Source organism: Saimiri boliviensis, chromosome 1 (genome assembly GCF_048565385.1).
Source record: "Saimiri boliviensis isolate mSaiBol1 chromosome 1, mSaiBol1.pri, whole genome shotgun sequence".
Taxonomy (NCBI): domain Eukaryota; kingdom Metazoa; phylum Chordata; class Mammalia; order Primates; family Cebidae; genus Saimiri; species Saimiri boliviensis.
Genome location: NC_133449.1, coordinates 259,366,756 through 259,394,373, shown reverse-complemented (window position 1 = coordinate 259,394,373; position 27,618 = coordinate 259,366,756). Strand labels below are relative to the sequence as shown.

At 38.4% G+C, this 27,618-nt stretch overlaps 1 protein-coding gene across 5 annotated transcripts in view; it reads right to left on the bottom strand.

The window, feature by feature from the left end:
* C1H5orf34 (chromosome 1 C5orf34 homolog) overlaps positions 1-27,594 on the bottom strand; it is a 44,110-nt gene extending 16,516 nt beyond the window's left edge. For 4 of the 5 annotated variants that reach the window (XR_012513812.1, XM_039468645.2, XM_074386160.1 and 1 more), the window contains exons 1-7: positions 18,287-27,594; positions 14,890-15,121; positions 14,339-14,428; positions 11,803-12,449; positions 9,948-10,043; positions 8,097-8,220; positions 1,303-1,394 (exon numbers count right to left, since the gene is read on the bottom strand). Coding sequence is in view for 4 of the 5 variants with exons in the window: in XM_039468645.2 (XP_039324579.1) it covers positions 1,303-1,394; positions 8,097-8,220; positions 9,948-10,043; positions 11,803-12,449; positions 14,339-14,428; positions 14,890-15,084 (1,244 nt within the window). In the remaining variant the exon portion in view is untranslated. Of the gene's footprint in view, positions 1-1,302; positions 1,395-8,096; positions 8,221-9,947; positions 10,044-11,802; positions 12,450-13,884; positions 14,004-14,338; positions 14,429-14,889; positions 15,122-18,286 lie in introns of those variants that run through there. The other variant, XM_074386168.1, reaches the window with a different exon arrangement.
* Positions 27,595-27,618: the final 24 nt, after the last annotated feature.

Below are 27,618 nucleotides of genomic sequence, written 5' to 3'. Positions count from 1 at the left end.
AAGTTCTTTTCTTTAAGGATGTTGAATATTGGTCCCCACTCTCTTCTGGCTTGTAGGGTTTCTGCTGAGAGATGTGCTGTAAGTCTGATAGGCTTCCCTTTGTGGGTAACCTGACCTTTCTCTCTGGCTGCCCTTAGTATTTTCTCCTTCATTTCAACTCTGGTGAATCTGACGATTATGTGCCTTGGAGTTGCTCTTATTGAGGAATATCTTTGTGGTGTTCTCTGTATTACCTGGAGTTGAATATTATCCTGCCTTACTAGGTTGGGAAAATTTTCCTGAATAATATCCTGAAGCGTATTTTCCAGCTTGGATTCATTCTCTTCGTCACATTCAGGTATACCTATCAAGCGTAGATTAGGTCTTTTCACATAGTCCCATATTTCTTGGAGAATTTGCTCGTTCCTTTTTATTCTTTTTTCTCTAATCTTGTCTTCTTGTTTTATTTCAAGTTGGTCTTCGACCTCTGATATCCTTTCTTCTGCTTGATCAATTCGGCTGTTAAAACTAGTGCATACTTCACATAGTTCTCGTATTGTGTTTTTCAGCTCCATCAATTCACTTATATTCCTCTCTAAATTGTGTATTCTTGTTAACATTTCGTCAAACCTTTTTTTAAAGTTCTTAGTTTCTTTGGATTGAGTTAGAACAAGTTCTTTTAATTCACAGAAGTTTCTCATTATCCACATTTTGAAGCCTGCTTCTGTAACTGGAACACACTCGTTCTCCATCAAGCCTTGTTCTGTTGCTGATGAGGAACTGGGATCCCCTGCTGAGGGAGAGGCGTTCTGATCTTGGGTATTCTCAGCCTTTTTTGGCTGTTTTCTTCCCTTCGTTGTAGATTTATCCATCTGTGGTCTTTATAATTACCGTCTTTGTAATTGGGTTTCTGAGTGGACGTCCAACTTACTGATTCTCAGCGCCGAAATCTGAGCAACCCACTGCGCCAACTAAATCAGCGGCGTTAAGATTGATGGTGCTTTTCTGACTCTGCACTAAGAACTGATGCTCCGAGGCGCCGGCAAAACCGCCTCGCTGGTCACAAGAGTCGCGCTGGCGACCCGTGGGGCTCCTCCGCTGGGAATCTCCTGGTGCGTGAGCAACAAGAATTCATGTGAAGGTGTGGCGTCCTCTTGTTCTTTGTGCTTTCACTGGGAGCTACAATCCCGAGCTGCTAGTGATCAGCCATCTTGGATCTCTCTCCTGTACCTGCCAATTCTTAATCTTACCCTTAATAACAAGAAAATGTGCCAAAATGTTTAGATACATAACATTTGATTCAATTGAATAGGAAGAACTTACCTTGTTGCCTGTTTAATTAGAGAACAGACAGAGAATGGACTTCCTGGTCTGTCTGGAGGAAGGTTATTTACTGAGTAAGTTTTCTCTTCTCTCTGAAATTAGTTAAAATGAAAATCTCATTAATAATAAATTTTGGCCTTTATTACTTAGCTGTTTTTCCTTGAAATGTTTTTACAATAGTGACAAGATGAGTAGTTATTTTAACAAACTAAAGCCCATAAAACCTGTATGTATGTATGTAGTTGTGTGTGTGTGTGTGTGTGTGTGTTTTTGAGACAGAGTCTCTCTGTTGCCCAGGTTGGAGTGCAGTGGCATGATCTCAGCTCACTGCATCTTCCGCCTCCCAGGTCAAGCAATTCTCCTGCCTCAGCCTTCCGAGTAGCTGAGACGACAGGCATGCACTGCCACACCTGGCTAATTTTTTTTTTTTTTGAGACGGAGTTTCGCTCTTGTTACCCAGGCTGGAGTGCAATGGCGCGATCTCGGCTCACCGCAACCTCTGCCTCCTGGGTTCAGGCAGCTCTCCTGCCTCAGCCTCCTGAGTAGCTGGGATTACAGGCAGGTGCCACTATGCCCAGCTAATTTTTTGTATTTTTAGTAGAGATGGGGTTTCACCATGTTGACCAGGATGGTCTCGATCTCTTGACCTCGTGATCTACCTGCCTCGGCCTCCCAAAGTGCTGGGATTACAGGCTTGAGCCACCGTGCCCAGCCTGCCTGGCTAATTTTTGTATTTTTAGTAGAGACAAGTTTTCACCATGTTGGCCAGGATGGTCTTGATATTCTGACCTTGTGATCTGACCATCTCAGCCTCCCAAAGTGCTGGGATTACAGGTGTGAGCCACCACATCTGGCAAAATTTCTATATTTTTAAAGTTATTTTATGAACTTTTTCATTTTCCTAGTTTAAAAAAATATAGAATTACAGGCCGGGCGCGGTGGCTCAAGCCTGTAATCCCAGCACTTTGGGAGGCCGAGGTGGGTGGATCATGAGGTCAAGAGATCGAGACCATTCTGGTCAACATGGTGAAACCCCGTCTCTACTAAATATACAAAAAATCAGCTGGGCATGGCGGTGCGTGCCTGTAATCCCAGCTACTCAGGAGGCTGAGGCAGGAGAATTGCCTGAACCCGGGAGGTGGAGGTTGCGGTGAGCCGAGATCGTGCCATTGCACTCCAGCCTGGGTAACAAGAGCGAAACTCCGTCTCAAAAAAAAAAAAAAAAAAAATAGAATTACTCCTATTCAAAAGTTTTATATATATATATATATCTATCTTGAAATTAAATATATCTTGATTTCAAGATTTATATTTTTAAATATATATAAATTTATATATAGTATATATTTATATAAATATATACTATATATAAATATATATAAATCTTGAAATTGTTTTATATACATATAACTTTTGAATGAATAGGAGTAATTCTATATATAGATATATATTTTTATTTTTTTATTTATTTTATGTTTTTTGAGACAGGGTCTTACTCTGTCTCCCAGGCTTGAGTATAGTGGCGCAATTACAGCTCACTGCAGCCTCTGGCTCAAGCAATCCTCTCACCTCAGCATCCTGAGTAGCTGGGACCACAGGCACACAACACCATGACCAGCTAATTTTTTAAGTTTTTTGTATAGGTGAAGTCTTACTATATTACTCAGGCTGGTCTCAAACTCCTGGGCTCAAGGATCCCAAAGTGCTGAGATTACAGGCATGAGCCACTGTGCCTGGCACAAAAGCTACATTCTAATAACTTATAACTTATTACCCAATTTAAATATTAGGCATATTTACATGCTAACCAAACTAATTTTCCTACACATTAGCAGGAAATTTATCACAAGCCATCCCTTTCCCTTAAGACAAAAAGAAACAGCTGTACAGATTTTTTTTAAAAAACCATTTTAATTGAATGAATATACCATTTTGCTACATTAATGGAAGAACTATTGCTATAGTTTGTGGAAGTAAAAATTATTTATGGGCTGACATTATAGAAATTTGAAAAAAAAATATTTAAAATTCTTTCTGAATTTCCTCTTCTTTAAACTTGCTAGTGTTTCCCAGGACTCCATCTCCAACCTTCTCTTCTGACTTCTTGATTTCTTTCTAGGTAATCCCAAAAGAGTCCAAAGCTTGTTCACATTAAATTACATAATAGCAACAGCTAACATTTATGGAGCAGATACTATGTGCTAGGCACTATCCTACCTACTTTACATGGATTATCTCATTTATTCCTCAAAATAATTCTGAAATAACTATTGATGCTTGTGTTTTACATGAGAAAACTGAGACTGAGGGCTAAGAAACAGGAGAGATCTGATTTAAACCACCGGAAGAGTGCAGCTCATACTCTTTACCACTAGGGGAAGAAGATGGTCTTCAAAGTCAGACAGATGTGGATTCAAATGGCAGGTCTGCCTCTTACCAATATAATTATGGGCAGGCTATACAACCTTTTGTAAGCCTCAGTGCCTGCAGCCTGTGAAATGGAGATACTGCCTACCATCCAGATTGATCTGAGGATTAATGATATAATACACATATAAAGTACCTGGTGCAGAATTTAGCGTATAATAGGTACCAAACAAAAGTATCTGTCCTTTTATCCTGGTCTATAGACCTGGCTATCTAAATCTCTATTGGGCTTCTCTTTTGTATATCACAATAGACATCTCAACATAACCATGTTAAAACTCAAATTAGCCTCATTTCAAAATTTTCACTTTCACTTTCTCTATGCTGTATTTACCTTTGGTATGTCATTTATCATATGTTGTTTCCTCTACCTAAAACTCAGTTTCCTCTTCCAGCACCTCCCTTTGCCTGGCTAACACCTATTTCTCCTTCAGTCTCAGGGAAGCCATTGCAGAGGTTCCATAGACTAGGAGAAATCCCCTAGTCATGCCCACAAGCACAGTTCCCTCTAATCTTGCCTCTTGGTCCTAATTACAATTTCAGTTTTGTACTTAATGTCTGTTTTCCCTGTTAGAATGAAGCTCCATGAAGGAAGGGGCTGTGTCTGTTTTGCTCATGTCTGTATCTTATCATTTATTAGCAGAGTGCTTAGCACACAGGAAGCACTCAAAATACCATATTTTAATTATTTATGTCTTTCTTTACTGGATATTGAGTTCCTTCTGGGTTCTTATTTCCACAACCCTATTTCATCAATTCTAAATGCTTATTTTTATTTTTATTTTTATTTATTTTTTTTTTTTTTGAGACGGAGTTTCGCTCTTGTTACCCAGGCTGGAGTGCAATGGCGCGATCTCGGCTCACCACAAGCTCCGCCTCCTGGGTTCAGGCAATTCTCCTGCCTCAGCCTCCTGAGTAGCTGGGATTATAGGCACGCACCACCATGCCCAGCTAATTTTTAGTATTTTTAGTAGAGACGGGGTTTCACCATGTTGACCAGGATGGTCTCGATCTCTTGACCTTGTGATCCACCTGCCTCGGCCTCCCAAAGTGCTGGGATTACAGGCTTGAGCCACCGCGCCCAGCCTTAAATGCTTATTTTTTACAACTTAACCTCTCTGAAATCTGAATCCATCTTACAATTAAAAGTGAGTGTCTTAAAATCTATTAGGGCAGGTGGGGTTGAGATATAGTTGAATTTTAATCATCTCAAATTCTTCTTTAATTGACATCTCATGGAAAGCTCAAAAGAAAAAAAAGCCATCATCAAAAAAATTTAGATTTGATAAAAATTTTGGTTTCACATGGTACCTGGCACCACCATTCACTGATTTATTAATAATCTGGCATCCCTTTCAACTCCTTCCTCATCCTTAATGTCTAGTCAGGAATCAGTTCTAACTCCTTAATATTTCTTGTGTCTCCTTAATATTTATTTCCATTTTCCCTGCTACTGCCTGGCCTTCACTTGAACTACTATACATGTGTTCTAACTGGTTCTACAGCTTCAAGTTTCACCTCTTTCCCACCCAGGCCATCTTCCTCTGAAATAATCTAATATAAGTTTGATAATGTCACTTGCCTACTTGAAATCCTTCACTGGTTCCTCAAATGCAATGAGATTTCTCAGATCCAGTTATGAGCTGGCCAACTTAGTGATCTGGCCTCTTCTCTGGACATGTCCCCCCAGCATCCCATCTATGTTTTGATCTACCAAACTACATTTTCACTTCCTTCAACACTCCACACTCACCCCAGGCTCTTGTGTCCAGTTAGGTGCTATTCATAAACTTTTCTAAGAACCAGCAACAATAATGTGTTGAATAAGATAGGGCTTAACTCTAGTGTGGCTGACAGTGAACAAACATACATCAATAAGATATGTCACCCAGTATTCAGTGCTATGAAGAAAAAAGGTGAAGATGTCATGATAGTGAGTGTCATGGGTAGCTCCTTTAATTTGAATAGTCAGGAAAAGCCTCTGTGAGGAAGTGACATTTAGGTAGAAATCTGGGTGACAAGAACCCAGCCATGCAAAGAGAAAGTAAATTGTTCCTTTAGCTATATGCACCGCCTACCTCCATCTGTCTTTTGTAGAACTCCTTTGGAATTATAGATCCTAGCTTAGCCAAGTTTTCCTTCAGGAGTTGTTTCTGGAACCTCAGACACTGGGTCAGGTGCCCTTTATTATGAGGTCTCAAAGCACCAAGTTCTTTTTTTTTTTTTTTTTTTTTTTGATATAGAGTTTTGCTCTTGTTGCCCAGGCTGTAGTGCAATGGCACAATCTAGGCTCACTGCAACCTCCATCTCTTGGGTTCAAGTGATTCTCCTGCCTCAGCCTCCCAAGTTGCTGGGATTATAGGCATGGGCCACCAAGACTGGCTAATTTTTGAATTTTTAGTAGAGATGGGGTTTCTTCATGTTGGTCAGGCTGGTTTCAAACTTATGATCTGCCTGCCTCAGCTTCCCAAAGTGCTGGTATTACAGGCATGCACCACTGTGCCTGGCCTCCAAGTTCTTATCTCTGTTGAAGCACTCACAGATACACTGTGAGTATCTGCCAGCCTTCCTATTTCAATTTTTATTTACACAATAAATATTACTATGCTTTTCTTGTTAAAAAAGTTTAAAAAATAAGAAAATTAGTCCTGACTGCTCCTCCCTCACAAAATCCCATACTCCTTCCCAAACGTAACTACTTCAGTGTGTATTTGCCCAGATTCTTTCTTGTGCTTGTGCGCGTGTGTTACGGAAAGTACTACATAGGTATGGTGTTTATTTTTTGTTCTTTACACAAAAGATATCACTGTACGTGTTCTGGCACAACTTTCTTTTTTCACTCAACAATATCTTTGAGATCTTCCAGAATCTATTTCTCTATGCATCTACAGCTTGCTCATTCTTTCTTTCTTTCTTTCTTTGAGATGGAGTCTCACTTTGTCACTCAGGCTGTAATGCACTGGCTGGAGTTCAGTGGCGCGATCTCGGCTGACTGCAACCTCCGTACCCCAGGTTCAAGCGATTCTCCTGCCTCAGCCTCCTGAGTAGCTGGGATTACAGGTGCCTGCCACCTCACCCAGCTCATTTTGTTTTTAGTAGCTCCAGGAAGATATACTCCTTTTATCTTTCGATTCTGCAAACCCTCTGGTATATAGCAGCCGCAATGTGACTATGCATACCTACTCTATTTGCTTGCTCACTTGACTATCTGATGCACTAAATACACACACATATGCCTGTATATACATATACATGTTACTAGGCACACTTGTATCTCATTTACTTGTTTGTCTCTCTGACTGAACACAAGACTGTGAACCCTTGAGGGCAGGCACTCTTCATCTTCATCCCTCCCAGTGCTTACCAGAGTGCCTGCCAAAGCGTTACTGTTCAACTAATATTTATTTACTAAGTACTTTCCTGGAAATAGACCCCAGTTGGGAATCTGTTTCAATATATACTGAAGTATTTATGAATAAAACAATATTCGGTTGGGATTTACTTAAAAATAAATGGGGCATGGAGGGGGCAGTAGGAAGTATAAATGAACAAGATGGGTGATGGGTACTTAGGGGTCCATTATATTTGTCTACTTTTGTATATGTTTGAAATTTCCATAGTTAAAAAAAAAATCTCAATTTTTAACTCTACTCCCTAAGGATTCTGATAATCTGATTATCAGATGTTATCTGATATTTTATCTGATCAGTATTTAAATACTAATCAGATATACTCCACTCTGTAATGAAGAGAGAAAACATATTTATTTTGTTCTAGCATGAAAAGCAATGTGATACTACAGTGCTGCTATGAAAGGGTGGATATAAAATACCAGAGTGGTAATAAGCAAATTAAAACTCATTAACAAAATATTGACATTATTAAGACTATGGTCTAGTAATTATACCATGTTATGTTTCACTGTTTTCCATAACAGAGAACAATCTTGTTCAACTGTCTGGTTATATATAAAGATTTAGAAGTAAAGAGGTGCTTAAAATATGCAATTATATGGTGGGGAAAAAGAATGTGCTTTTGCTTTTTAATGCAAAATATTAACTCAAAGTAGTATATTAACTCAAAGTAATCCTCCTGGTTTCAGCATTGTCCATTTGATAAAGTCTATGACAAAACAAAGTTTCTGATTTAAACATGAACTGGTTAGGCAAACAGATATAGCAGGTGAAAATATAGTAAAAACAGGGTGGTTAATAATTACTGTGCCAATGCCAGCAGTAAGATTATATTAATTCTCCAGATGAGAGTAGGAAGCAATGTTATATAATAACCAAATTTCCCATATATATTTGGAATTATTTAGAAAGAGCTATACACCAAAAATATTCTTGAGTTCATTGCTGGCTTACCTCGTCTGATCCTTCTTGAATGGAATAATATGTAAAATAATTCCCAAAATAAGCCCCTTCTGATCTGAAAACAGATCCATCTCCAGGATAAATCTCTATTGAGTTCATATTTTGATGGGTAAGTCTTAAGAAAGAGAAATAACCATTAAAAATTTTTTTCCACTTGAGATTAAAACATGCATGAAGATAGTTATCAAAAAACAATAAAAACAAAACCTAAGCAAAGCAGCATAGTCTTTTTGCCTGTCCAGTGAAACAGATAATTTCATATTCTGAACCCAACCAGCTAAATTAACTCTTTCACAAAAAGATAAATGGAATTGGTTTATGCATTTATTTCAACAACTAAACTCAGAGCTTCTGGAATTCAGGCATTTTGTCCTATCTGATATCCCCACTGCCAATCATAAGGATGGCATAAAAGAGTCACCAAAGCAATATCTATTGCAAAGGAGTTAAATACAACATATCCAGAGCTTGAAAATAGATTAATGAAACTAGTGGAGTCAATACTTTATGGATAAGATTAGTCATCAGTACAAGAGGCTATCCCTAAGAAAAGGCAGCTGTACCTGGAGCAGCCAGGTACAAACAAGGCATTGGGTATATACCACATAGAAACTTAAGCCAAGTTAATTTTATTAACATACATGTTAGCATATGTTATCAGAAGGAATAGGTCTTCACATAGGAAAAGGACAGTCTGCTCACTCTGCAAAAATTTAGCAGTGCTCTTCTGGCATTATTCATGGAAGTGAAACTCTCAATCTGGCTAACACTAGTATTCCAGTCAGTAGAAGGGTATCCTTTGTTGTGGGGGAGGGATAATTCAGTGGAATAGTGCTGGCAGAGCAGCCACTCAATGAATATTTGCTTTGTGAATGAAGGCCAAAATCTCCCTTAGGTGATCTAACTTCTCTAATACCGTAATCGTAATCCGGGGAGCTTACTCAGCTCCCTCCCAGTTCTGAAGAGGTTCTTATCCTCGCTAACCTAGAAGAATAGGAAAAGGGGTCCTGGAGGTGAGGTGAGTTTGCCTTTCGTGGACCCAGAGTTTTTGCAGAAAAGCCATTTATTAGATGAGAGAAACAGAGAGAAAAGCAGCTCCCACGCTGTTGTGGGAGGGAACCCAGAGAAGGAATCCCTTTGGTAAGGAGCAGCTGAATTTTAACCCTTGTTATTCCCCCATTCATGTTTTCATCCAATCAGAGGAGTTCTTTCAAACTTCCTCTGGAGTGATTGATCTTTGACTTTGATATCGGATTGGCTGCTTGGTCCACAAGTCTGAGTTATAGAGCCCCCTCCTCCCAGAACTTTCAGCCGTTTTTTGGGGGGACAAAGGAGCCCACCTGGCTTTCCCCACCTAGATCCGGTGGAAACCCAGACAAAGAACTTTACATTTGAAACCCCTCTAGTTCCCAGATGGAGGTGTGGAGCCTGGGAAACTCCTGCCTTTGAAACCACACCCCTTCCAGATGGGAAGAGAAGTTCCTCAATGCCATGCTCAAGCAATCCTGTTTTGACTAATTCAAACAACTTGATCCTCCAATGCTTGGAAGGGATGACCTAAATAACTGATATAAATATTACATTCACTAGCAAAACTGATCCCTCACTGGCTTTGGAGGTACCACATATAAAAATGGTTAATGTGAGTGAGTCACAAGATCCCCATGTGCACTAATAACATTAGTTTTGAGACTTGTAAAATTCAGAACCAAACAGAGGAACACAGTTGGTCCAGCAGAACTGTGTCCTCTTCTGAGAGTCTGTCTACAGCTAGTCCCATCTTCTCTGTGACATCAATAAACAGCTCTAAGTCCAACACAGGAGCCAACACAGGTGACTTACCTATATGTAACACCTTTGTACCAAACCATTTTCACTAGTTCAGGATAGGAATATTCATCAGATTGTTTCTGTAAAAGTGTATCACAAAAATTCCACCTGTGAAGGATAAAATACAAGCTATTTTTGCTGATTGTTCAATATAATTGCATTTAGAAGTTAACAAAACAGTGCTACTGTGACATTAATTTCTTGTTTAACTCACTAGATCAAATAATAAAAATATGAAGGTATATTAATGAAACATAAAAGCAAATCTTTTTCCATGTAATTTTTTCAGTATTTTCAATAATCTCATTATTGAATCTCAGCACAATAACATAAATTAACAGTTTTACTAACATTTAAACTTTAGTCTGGATAATAAAAAAGTTAAATAAAAAAAAAAAAAACTTTAGTCTGGATTAAAACAAAAAAAACACTGACATACCTATGGTAGGCCAAGCACTGTGTTATACACACTGTGGATATAATAACCAAAGAAAAGTAGATATGGTCCCTGCCCTCAATGAAGATTCCTACAGCAGTGACAAATAGTAAACACTGAGTGTAAAGAAAAGGGAAGTACTGTATGCTATGGAATTATATAGGACTTAACTTGTTTAGGGTAGTCAGGAAAACCACCCTAAAGAAGTTAGGTTTAAGCCGAAACCTGGAAATAAGCACTAGTTAGCTAGTTGAGAGAGAGAAAGAGAGAGTGCTCCTACAGAGTAAAGAGTAGGTGAAGTGGTCAAAGAGAGCTTGAACAGGCATTTCAGGGATTGCTAAAGTCCAGCTTATTAAGAATAGAGAAAGCAAGGGCAAGAGTAGTGATAGAGTTAGCGATTACAGATACAGGAAGGGACTAGATCAACAAAAGACCTCGTAAGCTATGTTAAGGATAATGGATTTCAACCTAAACATAGTGGTTATTGAAAAATCATTAACTTTGAAGCATAAATCCCTTTTGATGTGTACTCATAATACTCAATTTTCTCATTGCAACCAGATAATCATGACAAGCTAATAGTCATTCCCATATTTTTGTTTTAAATGACAAATGTATACTCAGAGATTGCCTGGGATCAAATCTCAATTTTACAAGTACTAGCTGTGTGCCTTTGCTCAAGTTATTTAACATTTCTGTGTCTCAAGATCCTCTACAATATAGGGATGATATCTTTTTTAACTTCATGAGGTTACTTTGAGAATCAAACAGGTAAAGTCCAACAGTTCCTGGCACCTGTTTTGTGTTAGTTATTATCATTATTACTGCACTATTTATTCAAAGTTCATGTTATAAATCTATAATTCTTAGTGGAGGAAAAAGCTTTATACCTAGCCATCCAGAAGCCTCTCCATGTGTACCCCTTTTGAGAACAGACATATTTATAGTCAGTGAACCAAAGACAGGGGTAGCCTCTGAAGCTAGGTATGGACAAAAGAACTGTGTCCGATCCACACTCCAGCAAGCAAGGTCACAGGCTCCAGTGAGCGGCAGCAGGTGCTCCTCTGTGCCCACAGAGCCCTGTGCAGACACCTGCCCCATCATTTAGCCTACTTTAATAATATTTTTACATACAGCGACCTTCACTAGATTCTAAGTTGCTATAAAACAGGGACTGTGTCTTAGTCATTTCTGCAGTCACTGGACTTATCTAGTGTAGAGTCAGCCTTCTATAAATATTCAATGCAAGGACACAGAGTAAGAAACATGAGGAACACATTTGCTAGGGAAATTATTTACTATCAGTTAAAAGCAAAATTTTGGATGAGCTCAATAAACTTTCCTTATGAATGGTATCAGATAAAAAGGAAATTATCCAGGTAAAGACTGGCTCTGATAAAAGCTTATGACCAATAGCCATTCTTGCATTACCTGTGCAGGTGTGGGACTGGACAGCTGAGTGACAGCGCCCTAGGAAGAACAGAAATGACTTTTCCTCTTTCCACTGAAATATCAGAAGCTAAAAATCTACTCTGAGTGATGTGTGCATCAATTTTAGACATATTGCTGATTTTATTATGAAAATGAAGTGCTAAAGACAAAGGATATTTCCATTCCTGTGGACAGGCAGCCACAGACCAGCACTGCTTTACCCATGTGTATACACATGTGTGCTTTGTACCAGGTGAAGGCAACTCTTCCCTCCCTTCAGTTCCATGTACACCACGCATCTTCTTTAAAGTTTCTTTGGATTTCATGATCTGGCAAGGAAGCTCATTTTCTTTATTCTTCAGTCTCTGTCCTGATAAATTTCCATGTGTACAGATTTTGCTAGCTTTTTCAACTAGTTTATCTTTTGGGACTTTATTATTTGTTTCTGACAACACTGCAGATGAGTCTGGCTTCTGGCTAACTTTACACAAAAAATATACTGTAAATTCCTGCTGAGATCTGGGCAGGCAGAGGTAAGCATGACCATCTAAAGATGTTATCTTCACGATGCCACTCTCCATACATATCATGCTACCATCTGTATCAGGACTGGGCCATCTCACTTCTGTGATGTCAATAAAGATATGCTGAAATGAGGGGGGAAAAGATGGTGAGTATTTTCGGTTAAGAGTCCAATTTTTCCATACATTTGATATTCAAGTATTGTGTAAGGAAGCTCTTAAATATTTGTGTTTTACTATCTAGAGAGAATGAAAAAATGAAGGGACAGATCTCAGCCTATATTTTCCCGAGAATATTTGTTAAGATAATCTCCCTTTAAAAAAAAAAAGATGTAAAACACACATACATAAAATGAGAGAAATGATCATATTTAGTGTTAAATATATTTTGGTTTTAAATGAACAATGAATCAGAGATAAACAAATTTGCACCCCTCCCCCAACCCTGCAAAAGCTTACTCTGAAAAGGACTAGAAATAAGGGACGACCAGCACTATGATATACTATATTAAAAGCAATCATAGCTAAAAAATTGTTTTTAGTATTAAAAATAAATAAAAGCAATCATAGCTTAAATGGTATGGGACTAGCATAAAAATTATTGACAGAACAACTCAGAAAATTCAAAAACAAATTCAATCATGTTTTAAAATGTTATATGTGATAACAAGTTTTTCAGAGCAAGGGAGAAAAGAGAAAATTATTTAATAACTGCTACTAGAATTATTGAACAACTTTTGGGAAATTCTGTCTTGGAGGGTTACCACATGGACTAAATAAGATAACATGTATAAAGAACCCATCCTGGGTAGTACCTGGCACACCATACACTAAAATAAATTCCAGGAGGCTTAAAGAGAACATTTTTAAAGAGGCTTAAAGAGAACATTTTTAAACGTTTAATTGCTCAAAGAAAAACTGATCCTAATAACAGACTCATAACAAGTAACAGTATCGGTTGTGCCTTTTCATATGTTATAAACAGTATATACTGCATAAGAGTTTTTTACTAAATTAATTTTGCCAAGCGTTTAGCATTTCAATTCCATTTATGCAAAACCTTATATTTACACAAACTGTTGTCAAGAAAGCTTCCTAAATTTACCATGCTACCTATGTGTACAACGTTAGGACACTAAATTGGGGGCTATATTTATTGACAGCAAGGCTGAATCCTTTGTAAGGATGGTCATCAGTTAAAGTCCTCTTTTAGAATTAGACTATGTAATAATATTGCTGTAGCATCAACAACAAGCTAAGCAGTTTCGGTGAATAAAGTGACTCAGAAGACACAATGGAAAATTACCCTTCTAGACTAAGTTACAACTTAATTTTTTTATGGCTCCTTTGCCACAATATAAAATTACTCAGCCAGCTGGCATCTTGATGGCATAGAAAGGTAGCAGCAGAAAGTAGTTGAGAAACAGAGTTTACAGAGTCAGACAGACTAGGTTCAAATCCCGACTTTGCCACTTAGAAAATCACCATAGACAAATCTGGTAAACTCTCTGAGGCATAATTTCCTTGCCTATAAAAAGAGGCTGCCATCTATCCAATATACCTGTTTTGTTTGGATCGACATCCATTTTGATCAGTATGGTGTTACTAAATATTTCCAATATTGTTTATAGTTGTTGGACATAGTAGACCCTCAGTAAATGACAGTTGTTATTATTATTCCTAGAAGTCCAAATAAAATACTATATAAGCAAAATAATAAAAGATCATACCCATAGTACACATCTTTACTATACATTAAAAACTACCACACATTATTGAAAATGGTCACATAATTTCTTAATCTTGAGACCTCTGAGAATGAAAAAGTCACCAATCTAAAAAATTCTGATTATAATCCTTGGCTACAGAGAAAATGGCAAGGGGATAAACTATGTAACTTCTATGTGTCCTGAAAACTGTCCTGAAAAAGAAAAAAAAGGCCAAACACTAAATTACCTCTTTCTAGTTACTTGTCCTCAAATAATACCAATAAAAATGAAGTTTAAAAAAATCACCTTTTTTCTTTCAGAAGGTATGATGGTTTCAGATAAAAAAGGGCAAGTAGCTGAAGAGTTTCGAAAGTCTAGGGCTCGCTGTAGTTGGTCCTATGGAAAAAAATATAAAATATAACCTTAATGTAAAATGATTTGAAAATCAATTAAAAATGACAGTAAAGTATAATCCATAATACTTATTTTCATATTCTAGCCATGCCAACAATATTTTAGTATTTAACAGTAGTTTTGGCCAGGTACAGTGGTTCACACCTGTAATCCTGGCATGTTGGGAGGGAGAATTACTTGAGGCCAGGAGTGTGAGACTAGTCTGTGCAACATAGCTAGACATTGCTCTACAAAAAATTTAAGTTAGCCAAGTGTGGTAGTGCATGCCTGTAGTCATAGAGTAACTCCCTTGTAAAAGGAGGTTGAGGCAGGAGAATCACTTGAGCCTAGGTGTTCGAGGCTGCAGTGAGCTATGATAGTGCCACTGCACTCCAGCCTGAGTGACAGAGCAAGAACCTGTAACTAAAAAAGAAAAAAGTCATTTTTGTGTTATCTTTACTTACTCTGTAAGTGCTAATGACAAAATGTGTCCTTTGACGAATTCTTTCTGGTTGTTCTAAAGGATGTGCTGAAACAGGAGGTGACTTTTCAAATAAAAATTCAGAGCCACAGGGAGAAAGTTGCAATTTGGAACCATCAACATATTGTACTTGTACTGAATCATCTTCATAAAGTACCATTCGTAGTTCGGCTGCCATTACTATGACAGGTTAAGATGTTTTTCTAAGTCAAAGACTGAATGAAATAGGAAACACAATAGCATAAATAGTTCTCTTAATGTACAAAAGTTTTATCAAAATAAATGGGTGCATTTTCTAAGAAGAGGACATTGCCATTGCATTTACTTTTGTTGGAAGGAAAGTGATCTTACTAGCTATACTTAAAAGATCTGAAATGAACATTCTTAACAAAATACCTTAATTAACCCCTAGAAGTTTACTCCAATGGAGGAACATAACCAATAGAAAAAAGCCCCCAAAGTTATAACTGTCTTTACAATTTTAATAGCTTCATTTCTACTGACAGTTAATTTCTATAAATTATATACTCATTATTTAGAAGCTTATAATTTCTAGAAGTTTACTCCAATGCAGGAACATAACCAAGAAGAAATTTAATTTCTATAAATTATATGCTCATTATCTCATTTCAAATTTCAAATAATAAGCAAATTACACCTTTGCAGTAGGAATGCAGCAAAATTGTTAGCATTACAAATTCAAAAGGCAGGCAAGAGGTAACTAACTATTAGGCCTATGGAAAAAGAACCCTGAAAAAGAAATTCAAATACCTGCAAATCCTGTCCCCACGCTGGCATTAAGAAGTATTTCTTTATTACTACTGTGCAACTTAATCTCCTATTGTCTTGGATTCCTCCTCATTTCAATGCATTCAATTTCCACTTCTCTACCTCTATAATACTCTTTCTTCACCTATGCTCTCTATATAGCAGTGACAGAAGGGGAATTAAAGAGTTGGGTTTCATTCACACCTTACCATTCACTAGCTAGCTATAAGCCTCAGGTTGTCCTTCATTTGTAAAATGGGAGTAGTAACAGGATTGTTGTGTGGATTAAATGAGAAAACAAATATGACAGGGACTAGCACTGTGGATGTTGCCTTGCAAGCACTCAGTCCATCTTATGAAATGTTTTTAATCCTTCCTAACACTAACCCCATCCCTTTCTACATTATCTTCTTGTATTACTCAGATAATTGAATTTTACCTGCCAGAAAAAAATTAACTTTCTATAGATAACACTTTCACTACTTTATCCTTACTTCCTACCAATAAACAGCTCAAGAGTAGTATTCACTCACTACCAACCTTCTCTCCTATCAGTCTTCAGTCCACTGCAATCAAGCTTTCACCTCTACCGACACTGTTTTACAATGGTCACCAATGTCTTCTTACACCCAATGACTTTAGTTTTCATCCTACTAAACCTCATCAATGTGTAACAGCATTGTCGACATTCCCTTGCACCAAACTCTCTTTTCCCCTACTTCCCCCACCCCCTTCCACATTGAGCTGCCAGTTTTCTTCTTCACTTCTATCTTTCTTTAATCATTCTTCTTCACCATTTCCTTAAATCAAGGATTCTTCAAGACCTGATTTTAGTCCCCATTCCATCTCTTCATAACATAAACACTCACATCACTTTTATGCCCCACCTTGTCTTTTTTTTTAACCTTATCCCCTTTCAATTTATGTAATCAGCTGTAGGTGACAGCATCTGGAATCTTCTGTGGATATGTCACGATATAAGTAAATACTTAACCACATGGTCTCTCCTGAGGAGATTCACAGAACTTTTATTTTCTCTAGAGAATTTCTTAATCTACCTGACCTCTCACAGAGCTTTCAGGTGGCTGCCTGCTAGACTGCTCTATGTCCCTGTCCCATAGATAAATCAAACTCAACTAAAATATAACTTAATCACTCCTACCCATAGCAGACTTCTGTAATATCCCCTAATTTCACTTTCACTCTCATCTCTTCCCTCAAATCCAGTCTGCATACAGTAGTAGCCAGAGGGATCTTTTAAAATAAAAAATCACATCTATCACTTCATGGCTTAAACCCCACCAATACCTTCCATTTCCACTTAGAATAAAATCCAAACTCCTGAACTACCACTTACAAAGGCCATACAGTCTGGTCCTATCTACCTCTCCAAATGTCATCTCTCAACTCTCTCCTACTTCTTCAGGGCACTTTAGATACACTGGCATTTTTAATATTCATTAAATAAGCTCTTTTCCATCTTAGAATCTTTGCACTGTTCTTTCAGCCTGTCTTGTCTTTTCCTTGGCTCATCACAAGTCTGGTTCTTTACCATCATCGTCTCAGCACAAATGTAACCCCTGCAAGGGCCTAACAACCAACTAAGTTAAAGTTGCTCCCAAACATCTCTCGATCATTTGTCATCTCTCTTCAGTTTTTTTCTTCATAGAATCTATCATCAAAATTGATTATTTATTTACTTGCTTTTTGTTTTCTCCCACTAGGATATAAACTCAACCAAAGCAGGGACTTTGTCTTATATGCAACACTATCTCTGGCATCCAAAATATTATTAGTCAAATAGTAAGGGCACAAATAATATTTAAATGATGAAAAATAAGTAAATTTTTTAAAAAGTATATTGCTCCTCTTGAATTTGCAATTTGAATTAATGGCGTCTCATTGTTAGTAGCCAATATTCTAAAATATGACTTTCCACTGTGTTTTCCTCCATGCCCCTGTAACAAGTCCTCCTGATTTTCTAAGTCTCTCTTTGGAACCTGGCTCTCTTTACCTCCTTTTCTATTTCAGGCCATGGACTCTCCCATCAACGCCTGCAACTGTTTGGAATTTCATCTCTCTCCAATCCATCTCTAGTATTGATGTCATAGGTAACTTTCTACAAGTCAGACCATACCAAATGCTTTAGATCACTTGTTAATGTACTTATCAAATGGCAATATATATTACAGATATATATATACACAAACAAGTATATATCGGATAGGTCTACTTGGTATTTCAGGGGAAAAAACGGGTGCTGATACATAGGTGGAAAACATTTCCTGATTCTAATTTGAGGGGAAAAAAGTCTATCTCTGGCCAAATTTTTTTTTAAATAGCTTTATTGAGGAAGTTTTCTAAGTTTAAATAATCAATCATAAACAAGAAACAGTGTAATGTCTAAGGTACTTGGCACACCATAGGAAAACAACCCGGCTCCGACCCACACTGCCATGCTTATCTCTACTGTCTCTTCCCTCTTGCGTTCTCACCACTCAGCACAATTACCTCAGGGTATGCTTAACGCTCAAAGCCACAAGTCTGTTCTTGACATGAATAAGAACCTCGTTTTTGACAAAATGCTATAATCTCTGGTTACAGAGCCTTACCAAAACCACCACCAACGTCTTGCACTCACAGCCGTTCTGAGCCGAAAAGTTGCGGAAATGATGCCAGCAATGGTCCCTGGCTTTTATTTGCCAAAATGCTCTGGAAGCAGCAGCGTCGGGGCCTGCCCACGACTGCTTCTCCAGGGATTTCTTGAGTTTGACAAGTTACCAATAAGTGATATTTCTTGATGAAAGAAAAAAATCACAACCCTAGAGGAATAAGGTCGAAGGGAGACGCCCTCCAGGCAGCAGGAAAACAGAGACAGAGTCAACTGTAACCACTAAAGACAAGGCGAAAATCAAAACAGGAGCAGTTCAAAACTCCCCGCTCCCTCCGTGAGCCGCGTTAACAGGTCCACAACCAGAAAGACCGGAAGTCCCGCCCTCCACTCTGAGGGCTGCCCTCGCTGCTCTCCCTGAGAAGAGCGAAGCCGGAAGAAGTGTAGGGTGGGGAGGGCTGGTTCCCTGTAGGGAATCCGGCCGGCTCCTCTTGGATTTTTACTTCCGGTGCTCCACGCAAAAGCGGCCAGCCCTGGTTGTATTAATAATAAAGGCTGCTGAGGATCAGCCTTTTGCACATTCCAGCCGGGAGCTAACCACAGAGCGCATTTTAGTGGAGTGGTACGTATTTTTAAATGAGATAAAAAACTATTGACTGAGCAAAAACAAACAAACAAACAAAAAAACAAAAAAACTATTACACTTCGGTAAAGCTGTCAAAAAAAAAAAAAGAAAAGAAAAAAAGAAAAAAAAAAAACTTGGCTAAAGGTGGAGAACTCTTCTTTTCTTAATTTGGTATCAGAAAATAGGCCGTCTGTGTATCTGCACCTTTTTTTCCCCATAACATGGGAAATACACGTCTGTTGTATTTATTGACACTAAACAAATGTTTATGTAATGCCATGTGCTTAGGCATAGTGGGGATAAAGCAGGGAAGGTGGCCCAGTTCTTTGGGGGTGAGGATGAAAGCTAGAGATTAACTGGAAAGAAAGAATAAACAATCATTTATTACAGTTTGCTTCTAAGATAAAATACAGAGGTTTGTGAGGGCACAGGCAGGCATACCTTGTTTTATTCTGCATTTTATTGTGCTTTGCAGATACTGAGTTTGCTACAAATAGAAGGTCTGAAGCAACCTTGATGGAGCAAGTGTATGGGTGCCATTTTTTCCCAACATCATGTGCTCACTTTGTGTCTCTGTGGCACATTTCGGTAATTTCCACAGTATTTCAAACTTTTTCATTATTTTTGTATCTGTTAGGGTGATCTGTATGATCACTGATCTTTGATGTTACTATTGTAATTGTTTTGGGGCACCACAGATCATGTCCATATGATATAAAATGACAAACTGAATCTGTTACAAGTAGTTAGGCATGAGCAGGGCAGGAGAGGGCTCTCCCCTCTCAACCCACCCACTAAAAATGTTGGGTGATGGTTCGGCAGTTATCACATTGCCTCTCTAAAAATGATAATTTGGCAGCGCCAGGGAGAGGCTATTTCCTGATGGTCCACACCTGTTAACATCAAAATGTTAACAATACAGGCCCCAGAGAGAAGCACCTACCTGGGCATGTGTGCTAAGAGAAAACAATGATAAAGTATGACCTTTCTGGTACACTCCACTGGAAAAAGGAAGAAAGCATCAAATGGGCATATGTATAACCCCATAAACACACTGTGTGTGCTCACTTCTCAAGGGTAAGGAAGGCTCTGAGCATGTGAGAGCTCACCCTAACAGAATAATCATGGGAAAGAGGCAAGCTTATAAAAGTCCTAGGACCATGGTTAAATGGGGCACTTGACCTTTCTCTCTTTAACCTTCACATGTCTACTTGGGTCTTTTCTATGTGCACCTTCCTTTCCTGTTCTAACGTTTTTTTTTTTTAAATAAACTTTCAACTCCTGCTCTGGAACATGCCTTGGTCCCTTTTTCTGCTTTATGCCCCTCAGTCAAATTCTTTCTTCTGAGGAAGCCAGGACTGAAGTTGCTATGGACCCATAAGGATAGGCTGCTGGTAACTTGCAGTAACTGAGATCTCTTCCACCGGTAACAAGTTGATCAATATATACTGCGTGTGTGTGGCTGCTCTACTCAATGGCTGCTCTCATCTCTCTCCCTCTCCTGGAGCCTCCCTATTCCTTGAGACACAACAATATTGAAATTAGGCCAATTAATACCCGTACAGTGGCCTCTAAGTGTCCAAGTAAAAGAGTTGTATGTCTCTCACTTTAAATTAAAAGCTAGAAACGAATAAGCCTATAAGGAAGGCATGTTGAAAGCCAAGAAAGGCTGACAGCTAAGCCTCTTGTGTCAAACAGCCAAGTTGTGAATAAAAAGAAAAAATTCTTGAAGGAAATTAAAAGTACTCCACCAGTGAACACAAGAATAATAAGAAAAACCCAAACAGCTTTATTACTGATATGGAGAAAGTTTGAATGGTCTGGATAGAAGATCAAACCAGCCACAACTTTCCCTTAAACCAAAGCCTAATCCAGAACAAGACCCTAACTCTCTTCAATTCTGTGAAGGCTGATAAAGGTGAGGAAGTTGAAGAAAAGTCTGAAGCTATCAGTGGTTGGTTCATGAAGTTTAAGGAAAGAAGCCATCTCCGTAACAAAAAAGGGCAAGGTGAAGCAGCAGGTGCTGATGTAGAAGCTGCAAGTTATCCAGAAGATCTAACAAAGATCACTGATGAAGCTAGCCAAACTAAACAGCAGATTTTTAATGCAGATGCGACAGCCTTCTAGTGGAAGATGTCATCCAGGACTTTCATAGCCAGAGAGAAATCAATGCCTGGTTTCAAAGCTTCAAAGGACAGGCTGATTGTCTTGTGCAGGTCTAATGTAGCTGGTGACTTGAAGTTGAAACCAATGCTCATTTCCCATTTCAAAATCCTAGGGTCCTTAAGAATTATGTTAAATCTACTCTGCCTGTGCTCTAGAAACAACAGAGCCTGGATGATAGCACATCTGTTTACAGTATGATTTACTGAATATTTTAAGCCCATTGTTGAGAACTACACTCAGAAAAATAGATTTCTTTTAAAATATTATTACTTGTTGACAATGCACCTGGTCACCTAAGAGCTCTGATGAAGATGTATGAGAAGATTAGTTTTCACGCCTGCTAACACAGCATCCATTCTGCAGCCCATGGGTCAATAAGTAATTTTGATTTTCAAGTCTTATTATTTAAGAGATGCATTTCGTGAGGCTATAGCTGCCATAGAAAGTGGTTTTTCTAATGGGTCTGGGCAAAGTCAGTTGAAAACCTTCAGGAAAAGATTCACCATTCTAGATGTCATTAAAAATATTTGTGCTTCTTGGGAGGAGGTCAAAATATCAACATTAAGAGGAGTTTGGAAGAAGTTGATTCTAATCCTCATGGTTGAGTTTGAGGGATTCAGGTCTTTAGTGAAGGAAGCGACTGCAGATGTGGTGGAAACAGCAAGAGAACTAGAATGAGAAGTGGAGCCTGAATATGTGACTGAATTGTTGCCATCTCCTGATGAACCTTGAATGGATGAGTTGCTTCTTATGGATTAGTAAAGAAAGTAATTTCTTGAAAAAAAAAAGCCACTCCTAGTGAAGATGCTGAATATTGTTGAAAAGACACAAAGGATTTTGAATATTACATAAACTTTGATGATAAAACAACAGTAGAGTTTAAGATGATTGACTCACATTTTTAAAGAAGTTCTACTGTGCATAAAATGCTATCACACAGCATTGCACGCTAAATAAATCTTTATTGAAAGGAAGAAACAAACTTCATTGTTGACATATTTTAAGAAATTGCCACAGCTATCCCAGCCTTCAGCAACCACCACCCGAATCAGTCAACAGCCATCAACACTGGGGCAAGACCCTTCACCAGCAAAAAGATTATTATTCACTGAAGACTCATATCATTTTTATTTTCTAGCAATAAAGAATTTTTAAATTAAGGTACGTACATTTAAAAAATATGCTACTGCACACTTAATAAGCTACTGTATAGTACAAATGTAACGTTTATATGTACTGGGAAACCAAAGAATTCCCAACTTACTTTATTGCAATATTTGCTTTATTGTGGTGGTCTGGAATGGAACTTGCAATATTTCCATGGTGCATCTGTAACGAGCAAATTTAACCTAGGCTGAGAAAGTATTTCCACTGATATTTAAAGTTTAAGTACGTTAGCCAGGTAAAGTAGGGGGGAAAGTATTTCAAGCAGAGGTTAAGGTCCCTGTGTTAAGGCTGTGAGGCCCAAGGGAAAAGAGTTTTCTCTTTAAAAGGACTGAAATAAAGCAGGCATGGTTTAAGCATGGTTAGGGAGGAAAGAAGCCTGAAGGGAAAGGAATCCTGGAGTGGGGTACAGAGGTGGGCAGGCAGAGTACAGAACATTAGGGATTTATGGACTCAAGATTTATATTCTCTCACACCAAATTAGGAAAAAAAAGAGGTCTCTATTTTTGGGCAAGTGTTTTGTTTTGTTTTGTTTTGTTTTAACAGCTTTACTGAGGTATAATTGTTTATTACAAGGTGTTTATGTAGGCCAGGCATGGTGGCTTACACCTGTAATCCCAGCACTTTGGGAGGCTGAAGCGGGCAGATCAGCTGAGGTCAGTAGTTTGAGACCAGCCTGGCCAACATGGTGAAACCCCATCTCTACCAAAAAATACAAAAATTAGCCGGGCATGGTAGCAGGCACCTGCAATCCCAGTGACTCAGGAGATTGAGGCAGGAGAATTGCTTGAACCTGGAAGGTGGAGGTTGCAGTGAGCCAAGATCCTGTCACTGAACTCCAGCCTGGGTGACAGAACAAGTCTTTGTCTCAAAACAAACAACCAAAAATCCAAACACACACACACACACAGTGTTTAAGCACAGATGGCAGCATCATGGGATGGGGAGCAATCTAACCCCTTAATTTATCTTCATTTAAAAAAGGCTGATATATAAATTAGTATCAATCTTACATTAAGCATAAATAAAGGCATCCTCAGAAGATCACATTTGCATTGACCTGTAACATCAGTTTGTACTATATAATGCTAACTTAGGTCCTGTTTCACCCCCACCTTTTACCTTCCAATGTCTAAAAACCTCCTATATAGAAATCCTGACTACTACAGAGTTTTACATTAGATTCTCGGAACTGCTAAGTGGAGAAAGGACTATAGGATGCAAGAGTTGATATGGATAACTCAGTAGAAGGCTTTTGAAAAAGGAACAGTAGAATCATGGCAGCTCAGATGCAGCACCTGGGCAGTGAAGATCACAAGCACAGCTCCAAAAAATATTTAGGAGATTGACTTTATACTTGGTGATGACTGAACCTGGGGGTAAGGGAGGGTTGAATCATAAGGAATGCCAGGGTTTCTGGTTGGGACAAGTGGATTGGTGGCAGTGCTACTAATGAGAGGGGGACAAGAGGAAGAGCAAATTTAGTGACAGCATGAATTTTATTAGTCCACCTGGTGGAAATGGTAAATCAGTAAAGGTCTGCAATCAGGAGACAGAAACAAATCTGGAGGTCACTGGCTGATAGCTGCTAACTGAAGCTACAGGAGAGGATGAAGTAGTCCAAGAATGTTGTGACACGAGGAAAGAATGCTTAGGACTGAACTTTGAAGAACGCTATTATGTACAGATTAAGTAAAGGAAAAGAAGCCCACAAAAGCAGTGAGGAAGAACAGTATAAAGATTGAAAGTGAGTTAACTTTAAGTTAACTGAAAGTAAGTCCTAGATGCCTAGAGGTTTTCAATTTTAGTGTCACTTAACAATGTCACATATTGCCACATGAAAAGCTAAGAATGAAGTCTCTCCAGGACTTAGGGACATAGAGTTCGTTAATGACTCTAGTGAAGGCCACTGTATACAGTGGGGCAGTTGCCATAGTAGGTTTTAAGCACAAATAGGAGGTAAGGACATGGAAAACATGGTAAGACACTTGAGAACTCTGACTGTAAAGCAAAGATAGGACTGTGATTGGAGAGAAATATGAGAAGCAGATTTCTTCTGATGAGAATGGCATGTTCAACAGTCCTTGCAAAGAGCAAAAGTAGAGAGGAAAAATACAGACCAAGTAACAACAGACTCCATAAGAGAATGAGAGGAGATAGGATTCCAGCACATGTTAAGTAACCAGCCTTTAATAAGAGAAGGGATTTTTCCTGTATAGGAAGAGGAGGAATGAAGTGAATGCAGATGCATTTGTGTACATGGGTATCATGTTTCTTGTTTTGTTTTTTCCCTGTGAATTAATCAGTTAGGGGGTGAAAGGGCCATTAGAGTGAAGGTTTGATATAGTTCCAGAAGGACAGAAGAGAAACACATTGATTTTTGTCAGCACTGACAGCCTAACTGAATGTGCTAAGCATGAATTTACAGTGATAAAAACCGGAAACATGACCTCCAGCTGCAAGAATGCAGAAGCAGTGTTGGGTTCATTCAGGGTTGGTGTTTTGCCAGGCTAACACAATAGAGCAGCAGCACACATGAGCTTAGATTATTTGCATCTGCTGAAGTCCAATTAGCCAAAGACCACCAGGCTCAAAACTGTTTATTGATTTGCAAGCAAGGGAAACAGAAACAGCGAAGATGGTGCATTCCACAAGAGAGCAAGGTGTGCCATCTTTGGTAAGGTCTGAATTCCTACTGTAGGGTTCTGAGCAAGCTCTAAGGGAAGGGAGACTAGTTCTGGGTTGGACACTATTTCTGCAGCAAGCTTAGAAGTGAGAATTAACTAGGGATTGGTGCTGCATTAGATGAGGGCAGTTTAGCAAGTGGATAACCCCATTAATAGATGAGTATAACAAAGCAGGTCTAAGGGTGTCACAGGTAACTAAGCAGTGGTCAGACAAGGAGGGAGTCATGATGGTATTTTACAGCTGCTGCAGGACCTAAAAGTTTCCTGTTAACTTTGCAGCTGTCTTTATCTCTCTGTCCCCCTAACCTGACAGTGGTTGAGCTGCTTTTTTTTGTTTGAGTCACTTTGAGTCCTAGAGTTTACTTTCATGCCAAACATCCTCCTCTCATTACATGTGATTTTTCTCCCTTAAGTACAACTTAATCCATATTCATCTCTCCTCCCTAAAGATTTAATGAAGTACCTAATTATAGAATTAAGCTTGCTTTCTGACAAGACTCAGCCTAGAGTGAACCTCCAGTTTCTTAGACCATCCCCCAAATTACCCAGCCAAAGCCCAAATCCTATCAGAATCCTAAGAGGTCCTAACACACTCTTACCGATGTACCCCATAACTCCAAGGTGTGTGTTCTCCTTCACTGCAACAGTGAGCTCAACATGTATGTACAGGTATGTTCCTGGTAGTCTATGTCTATAGAGGGTCAGAGTTGATGACACAACTTCTACGTTAAGACCAATATTTGCGTTTTGTTGCCAGAACACAAGACTATGATATTTACTAGCACCTGTGTCTTTGCTCATTGGAGAGTGATCTTTCCTCAAGACTTGCTGACATGTTTCCGTTGAAGGCATGGCAATCTTAAAGGCCAAAATTTGTGGAAAGGGGCAACTCTTCCTTTCATTATGTACTTGTCTGGTCAATTATGCAAAGTCTGGTCAACCAAAGATCACCAGGCTCAAGCCATCAGTTTTAAAATATGGCCACATGCTCCTGATGGCCTCCTATCTGAATATGGTTTTAGTGACTCACTTAGAACCAAGGGAATACAGTGGAAGTTAATGCCGTATGACTTCCAAATGCAGCTTCTGAGTCTTTTGAAATGGCCCCTCAGCATTCAGCCAACATGCTGAGAGAAGTCCAAGCTACATGGACAAGTGAAGTGTAGATGGTTCTGGTGAACCATTTCAATCTAGTCTTGGCTTTAAGTCATCTCAGTACCATGACTCCAGATGATTATAGCTACCAGATGTTCAAATTACCCGCAGCCCTATTTTCCTTGACTAGGCCTCAGACATCACAGACTAGAGAAAAGCCATCTCCAGGTTCCTGAATCAGAGAGTCCATGAGCATAATTAAAATGATTGTTTTAATATGCTAGGTTTCTGTGCTTTTTTATCAAGAATCACTAACACTGGAAATAGATACTGATCTTGTTGGTAGCTACTGTGAGTAGAGCAACAGTTGGTGACAATGAGTTAGTGGGTAAATACTGGACAGTTATTCACAAAGCAGCTGCTAAAAGTCTCAAGTATATGCTGTTAGCATTCCTTGTCTCTGGTCTACGGTATTGCCCTTTCTCAACACCTCCTCCTCTCCCTCCAATATTTGCAGTCAGTGCTATCTTTAGAACTGCAGATTATTTTAATAGCTACCATGTTACAGGGGCCATTTGGAAAAAGAATTCTTACTACTACAATGATCAAAAACTCCAATTATGTACAAACTCCCCCTTTATAGAAGGAATTTTAAAGTTTTATGTTTGTTTTTCAAGGTAGACTTGTTACTGAATTCTTTAGAGAATGAATAAAATATCTTCTAATATGATGTATTTGATTTCAAACCATTAAGTAAATTCATTATGTCAAATATACAAGTTCAATAGCAAATTATTTAAAATACCAGATGCCACTGCAAAAATTTACAGGAAACAGAACTATTTAAGGTTTATTTTCAAAGTCTAATTTTAATTCAGACTGAACAAACAAGCAGAAAAGTGAGAAAGCTAACTGTATTAGCAGACACAGATGTACCAAATGTAAAACAGTGGGTTATTAACAGAACTATTTACATGCATATTTACAAGCAATCCTTTTGTACATAAGTTTTATTTTTAGTTAGCTGGAAAAAGATTTGACATTAGGTAAAAATATTATTTATTAGGGTTGAGGTGGTACCACATTATAGTAAAAGTATTAGAAAAGTGACCCTCAAGGTGTATCAATTATAAAGCAGATGAAAACTTGAATGACAAATATCTAGTAAAATTCTCTAGTAAAAAAGTTGATGCAACCCATGCTACAAAATAAAAGTGAGAAAGCCATATAAATAAAGCAGAATAATGTTCTAGGCCTTAAGGTAACGAAGTTAGTCAGTTGAAAAAAAAAAAAAAAAAAAGAAAAAGAAAAATTCTAGAAGTGAAATAAATCTTCGGTGAAGTCTTGGTTGTTTAGCTGGAGTTCACCAAGTCGTTTTTCTTCCCCCATGACATTTAAAAAGCCCTTGGTATCAAATAGCATCTGCATATATAAGTCAGTTGTTAATGATATATTCCAAGACTTGAGTGCTAAAGATTTTCAAGATTATGATTCATATTTGAAATTCAATTCACTGGGACACTAAATGTCAAACTAAAATGAAAGCTATAATACTGCTACCTAAAAAAGGATGCTACATTTCTGCAGTAATATGTT